Source organism: Mycetomoellerius zeteki, unplaced genomic scaffold (genome assembly GCF_001594055.1).
Source record: "Mycetomoellerius zeteki isolate Tzet28-1 unplaced genomic scaffold, Tzet1.0 scaffold232, whole genome shotgun sequence".
Classification (NCBI taxonomy): domain Eukaryota; kingdom Metazoa; phylum Arthropoda; class Insecta; order Hymenoptera; family Formicidae; genus Mycetomoellerius; species Mycetomoellerius zeteki.
Genome location: NW_017257208.1, coordinates 38,305 through 45,576, shown reverse-complemented (window position 1 = coordinate 45,576; position 7,272 = coordinate 38,305). Strand labels below are relative to the sequence as shown.

General features: G+C 36.3%; 1 protein-coding gene across 1 annotated transcript in view; it reads left to right on the top strand.

Moving 5' to 3' along the window:
- The window catches only part of LOC108723414 (uncharacterized), a 24,867-nt gene continuing 17,595 nt past the window's right edge, over nt 1–7,272 (top strand). Inside the window, exons 1-5 of the mRNA XM_018449172.1 lie at nt 1–399; nt 996–1,042; nt 1,118–1,287; nt 3,872–4,287; nt 6,791–6,960. Coding sequence (XP_018304674.1) covers nt 1–399; nt 996–1,042; nt 1,118–1,287; nt 3,872–3,888 — 633 coding nt within the window. The 3' untranslated portion in view covers nt 3,889–4,287; nt 6,791–6,960. The remainder of the gene's footprint in view (nt 400–995; nt 1,043–1,117; nt 1,288–3,871; nt 4,288–6,790; nt 6,961–7,272) is intronic.

Sequence of the window (7,272 nt, the reverse complement as noted above, 5' to 3'; positions counted from 1 at the left end):
ATGCTATGCGTTAAACGCAGGACGTTTATCGTTAGCCCCACAACTGTGCCTTCTCTTATTCTCCCATGGAGCATCCTCCAGGAACTCTCTGCGACGAACAATGTCTCTGTTTTCCGCTTCTCCCCCGCCGTGGAAACCATTTTTATTCGCTACAGTATGCGCTTCATAATCTTTGTCGACTCCTCGAATGTCAGACTTCTTCTTGCCTTGCCCGCACATCCTTTTCCCTCACTGCCCATTCCCGCAACCCTCCTAGCCGAATGTTGCCTCGCTTTCTTGCGAGAGTTTCTCCTCAGGATAGAGATCGCCTTTGTGCTTCCATCGACTTGGGCTGACAGGTGGAAATGGACGATTAAACGATCGACAAACCCGCCAAGAATTGTCTGGAAGCGTTGGTTAGTACTACCGCAAAAAGCAGTCGCATTCAAAACGAGGTGTTTTTTGTAACTCGCCATTTATGTCCGAGAAGTTAAAAGAATGGCGCGAAAGAAAGGGAGCGATGTTTATTTGAAGTAAACATCGTAAAACAGATGTCTTCTTTTTATTGCAGCAAATGCATGTAAAATTTTTTTTTAATTTCAAAAAGAAAGATTTTACTTGTTTATCATTTGCTAATTTTTTAATGAGACATATTGATAATTATAATGCAATTTCCTTGTTTTTCTTTTGATATTAAACAATAAAAATATCAGATAAATACAATAAGATAAAAAAGGGCACGATAAAATTAATAAATAATAAATTAAAAAATATTAGTTTTGTTTTAAAGAGAGTTAAATTGTGTTACCGAAATATAAGTTGTTTGTATAATTATACATTTCAAAAAATAAAAATATCCTGACCGAAAAGATGCATTAATAAAAAGAAAAATAATTTTCATAATAAATTCTTTTCATAATATCTCATACAATTACACATTCTTACACACTGTTTCCATTATATTATATTTCTTACATTGCCATATTCTGGTTATGTGTCTTTCTTATCCTAGGAAGCTCGTACGGTATCCTCGAATACATTCGCATCGAGACAGGGAGAGAAAGTAAGCGAGAGAGCGATGAAAGGAAAAGGAGGGTTGCGGCCGAAAAGAGAGCAAAGAGGTTTAGGTTAAAAGAAGAGGACGATTATTTATGGGACGGTTGTATGGTGGCGCGTCCGTGCCATGCATAGACAGTACCTTATTCCGATCGGCAAACGAATGGCTCATTTTCCGTCCGCAAATGTACGGAAATGCCACTCGAGAATGGCATTTCTTAATATTCGCCAGTATTAGGAGATATAACCGGGGTAAGTCACGTTCCCATAGAAACGCAACGTTGCCATATTATTAAGAACTGACCTGTGGCTATGCAACGCTTTGATAGTATGCAATATTAAGATTTTAATCTTTTCTTTTTTAACTCAATATCTTAGAACTATACCGATTACTATTACTATTAACATACTTTTAACATAAAAAAAAGAAATGCGATGTCTTAAGATATAAAAATATTATACTTTCTCTTTTTTCAAATATAAAATATTATCGATTATTTCTCTTAATGTGTATATATGTATATTTTTATATACATTATTGGCAATCATAAGATATGCGAGAATATAAAACAAACTTTATAATAAAATCTACAGCATTAAATTAATACGCGAATATTTCTCATGACATCTCACGTTAAATCATATCCCAGAGCCAAATTTTTGTGGTCAACCGCGACGTTGAAAGCGCGAAAGCCACGTCGTCGTTGGAATGGAGGAGGCCGGGTTCTTCTTCCGACGGAATCGTCGTGAAGAAAGAGAAAAAAGGGGGTAGGACGGTGGCAGAACGGATGCAGCTTTTCAGAAGAGCTTTTACGAGTCGCATATGTGACCGCCATCTCCTTTATCCCCCGCTTTATATTCCTGGCACCGTGTTACATCCCTCCTACCCTCCGGCCACCAGCTTCTCCTCGTACAACCATCACCTCAACCCCCACGAACCAGCCGCTCTCTCACGGGGGTAAGGGGTGTCGGCAAGGAGCACCGACACACCGCCTCCAACTGTGGTCGACCCTTGAAAGCTTCGTGAAGAATTCTTTTTTCATATTCACTAGGGAGTGATAGTCCGACGTAACCTAACAAATTTCCAACCCTCGAATCTACGAAAAATACACCCTCCATCTCGTTCGCCTGAACGCGCATTTAAATCCTCGAAGATCCTCGCCTTGCTCGAGCGAGAACCGATCTTTTCTCGTGCTGTTTCCCGCCATCCGTCCAGTCTTTCCACCCCCATCCGCCATTCCACTCCCGACTACTCCACGAAAAGCATGGTCGACCACCACGACCGCCCAGGGACCGATTCTTTCCACGCACAATTTACAGTTTCACATTTTATTCCCATCGCGCGTTCGACAGCGGGGGGTTGAGGCGCGGGGGCTCCACTCGGATAAACTTGTTTCTCCCTCCTGGTCGCCAATCATCTTTCCTGCCGGGTCTCTGCGGTTTCTTATGGAGAACGGGGGTCCACCCGGAAATCCGCGAAATTGTTATTTATGATATCGAAATTTGAGGACAACTGTGTCTCTACACGTTGAACTATGATCATGACTAATGCAAATAATTCGAAAGTCCAGAAGCTATTATTGTTCTAAGTAATAAATTACAGACAACAGCTAAACAATTATTTCCTAAATATACATTTTTTAATATTCAATTAAGACATGATACTTAATCATTGATATTAATAAAACTCACATACTTTCTACTTAATTGTAAATTGATATGTGTCAGTTTGTTTTTGTGTAATTATACCAACAGGCTATTATCTAACGGCCGTTTTATTACCTGCATGAGGGCTCAATTGAGTGTAATGAAATATTTTCCCATAATTGAATAATCAACGGTTAATTAAATGTTAATCAAACTAAGATAACTATCGCAACTAAACTATTTATCATGGTTAAATGAGTGAGTGCTGTGTATAATTATATTCATACGGTCATTTGAATAATTGCTAGACAAATTAATAGAAGATAACAGGCTAACGCATATTAAGTGTGTTCAGTCAGAAATGTTTGCGAGAATTAATTAAATAAAAAATATGCTCACATACACGATTCACATACTGAAAATGTATTTTTGTAAAACTATATTTAAATGATTTATTTCTCTTCGACAAATATATAATATTTCGGTTATATATATTTTTTAAACTAAAAAATTCTTTTATTTTTAATTTTATAAAACAGATATTTAATTTATTATTAATACTTGTTTGACGTATTTAGTTACAGAACTTTAAGCATAATAATATGCATGCATAATGATCTAAAACAAAATAAAAAATTTTAATGTTATTCCTACTGTATTTATTATAAATACACGAATGATAGAAGTGGTTCAAAAGTGTGACTATTGCTTTATATTTATAGTTAATTCGATTATATGGGTAGTCACCATCCTGCAGATTGTAATTAATCGTTAGACATAATTATAAAATACGTAATAATTTAATTTTTAATGGTTGAACCAGAAAGAACTTCGATTAAGAAAGCGATTTCAGTTTTTACATTCAGTCGCGCTTTTTCCTAAATAATTGATTATCTTTATACACAATGGTGTGCTATAGATTTAATAAATATAGTTTAATGCCTAGCTACAAGAATTCTTCTGATGTAATTCCATTATGTATTAATAAATTTTAAGAGATGGCAAAAAATCCTTTAATTATTTTTAAATATTAATTTAAATATAAAAAATCAATGCAAATAAAATTGCTCCATATAATATTTATTAAAGATGTATTGATGCTTGAAAAAAATCATTAACAATAAACTGTTTCTTGCTATTTTCACAAAATATAACTATGGGCTAATGCAGTATTTGATTTTATCCGCAGCACGTGCGAACTATTAGAATGACGGCGTGAAAGGACGCAGCAGGTCGGCAAGACGATAAATTACAAAGGACGAAACGATGGCTGAATCACTGTGAGCTGCTAGGAGACATTAAAATGCCGCGCCGCAAAAATCGAACAAAGTGGGAGGTACCGTGGTGCATTTTACGTCACGGTCACGCAAATCTGCCGTCGATTGGCACGAGTTACGGCGTCGCGAAACGGTTGGCCGCGGACACGTTCGGAAGTCAATGACGGATCGGCATAGGAAAGAAACGGAGCTATTAACTGACCGGTGAACAGAAGAAACGACCTCGCGATTGCACCGTGACGAGAATCCGTCGCCGATGTTGATCAATGTTGGAGTTCACGGATTTAACGGCGATTGATGGAAGTGTTTGAATCGCAAAAATTTTCCAGTAAGTATCGCTATTGTATGCAAATTTATGGACCGAATCAATTCTATTCGCTTTCGACGTAGGGCGAAATAAGGCGAATATTTTGATCGTTCCTCTCATATTCATCGGCATGATTACAATTTTACGGTATAAATCAACACGCGGAAACAAACACGCAACACGAGCGTGGCTAGACGCATCAAATCATGCTTTCGAGTGGCTATCTACATTATCTTAAACGGAAATATATATCGTGTTGTACTGCAATATAGCTGAGAATCAGGAGAAGTAAAACGTCTGTCATGCGCGTCAGTATCATAATTAAAGCCAACATATATGCTAGGAAGTAAGGAAGCGATTTTCCTTCGAGAGTGATACGCTCCTATGCCTCCATAAATAAATATATATTAAAATCCAACAGTACGAAAGTATTAAAGTTCTAGTCCATAATTCTCTTTCGCATAGCAGATTCGCTAAAGAAATATTTCTCAACTACAAATTATAAAAGAACATTATCTCGGATATATCGTATCCATTTTTTCATAATTAATTTTTTAAATATAAATTATCCATTTAATAATATCTTTCCATTTTTAATGAACGCAATTATAAGTATACGAAGTACAATAATATCCGAATAACACTTCGGTTTAAATGTAATCGTACTGTGCAAGTGTAACCATCATCGAGACAATATCAAAACAAAGTTGCTCCTTTAATGAACCATGTGATTAATGAAGAAACAGGTTTGACATGAGCACATGATACAGCGACTAACGAGCCGTTGTTGCTTTTCTCCGGAATCGGGAAAATACATGCTCGAGGGAACGTTGCACGCGTTCGGATCTCGTTAATGCAGGAGCAATTTATGCCTGGTGCACGCTCCCACTTGGTTGATTATATTTATGATTTCCACGTATTACGCCTGATTCGTAATGCTTCCAGCGCATGGGGTGCTACGCGAAGCGGTTGCTGCATCGGCCGCGGTGTAGCGCGAATGACGTTGCGCTCGGGCCAAGCGCGAGCGATAAGTTAATTCGCGCCGGTGTAACTGGCCTGCGATTAATCGGAACATATTGTATCCGTGTAAATTAGACGAAGCGATGAGCACAGCGGGAATACGGCAACGTCCGCGGAAAACGCAATTCGCCAGCTCCACCAGGTTGCATTTTATGGCAATCGATAGTGTGGACGCAAAGTATCATGCGCAATAATTATTGAAATATCATCGTTATCTTTATTGCTGTAGATATTTATCTATAGTTGTCTTTTCTTCGATTTTGCATTTCTAATTTTCATAAAAAATAAATAGGTACATAAACACGTTATACATAAAAACGATCTCTCTAACACATATAATAATTTTTATATCTGAAAAATTATTCTGTGAGAAATCTTATATAATATTTTTATAATTTTTCAGCACATTAACATCTCGCTAATATGATGCCGTGCATTTAAAATTGTCAATTAATTTAATTTGTATTATTCCAGTAGTTTAATTGCGTTTATAAATCCGGAAAACCAAATTCGGTGCGCAGTTTGAAGGACTACAAATAAGGTATAATGCGAGTTATAGTATATATGTATATAATTCACATTAAAAATTATTTAAAACCATTAAAAAATCTAGACCGGTATATAGGCTTCTAGTTTATCAATTGTGTTCTCACATATACCGTCGTAAAATGAGATTTTTATTGTTAATATTTGTATCTTTTTTTTTTTTTTTTTTAAAGACGATCGGAAATATAACGGTGATCATATAAACTTAGAGATTTTCTTAACAATTTTTTGTGCAAAGTATTATGTGCAATAATTATTGAAATATTATCGTTGTCTTTATTACTGCAGATATTTGTCTAGTTGTTTTTTCTTCGAATCATCCTAATTTTCAATAAAAAATATTTTAAATTTTAGACATACACATAAAACCATCCTGTAAAACATATATAACTTCTATATCTAAAAAATGTATTCTGTGATAATATTCTATATAATATTTTTATCTTTTAAAGACGATCAGAAATACAATGCTGTGTCCATAAGTTTTAGAGACTTTCTTAACGATTTTTCCCGAGTTACTTGCTGTCTACATCCGATACTCCTGCAAACAATATTACATTAGCGACCTGGCCAAACACCTACTGACGTTTCGGTGATGATGACGAGCTGACATACGTTCCGGTTCTTGCTATTATCCGCCCTAGCATTTTTCGTTTATCCATATTATCCTGACTAGTATACTTTTCCAATAGCGTTGACGCTATTGGTTGATTAACGTCCAACGGAAATTGTCTCGTAGTTCGTCGATAATCGAAGTCGACGCGACGCATCATGCTTCGCTCACAGTATTGCAAATAAATTGAACAGCTGATAATAGTAAGGTGGAGAGGAAATTTAATACAAAAATATTTATTATATTAAAAATTACAGTTCCACCATTGTAAAGAACTTTTTCAAAAGATGACAAATATTAATTGTATAATACGATGATTGTTATATACTTTCATATATATTTCAGAATGGCTTCGATGATGACTCACAACAATATCTCTGGCGATGTTATCATCAGAGAATGGATCTACGAACAGAATTAATTTCCTCGGACACGGAGCGGCTCGATCGCGACCGCCTGAGCGAAAATTAGATGTTCTCCATTAGAGTGGCTGACCCGTTTACATTCACTGAACAGTAAGTAGCAATAAATATTTGTTGGGTGACTACCGAACGCAATTATTAGGTAACACATGGCCCCTGACGTAGCTCTGTCGTCTCGATGAAGTGTCCAGCACGTTATATTGCTATACGGAAAAAAAAGATTAGCTGCCACAGCTAAAAATTAGATATGGCAGCTAAATTCAGTAGCAATATATGGACACCTAACGACCCCCATTAACCTGGACCTCCCACCATCGAAAATCAAATTCGCGATAGGTCAAAAATTTAGTGCTCTTTTGTTGCTAATTAGTTGCTCTAGAGCGAATTTTGTTGCTCCAACCGTTT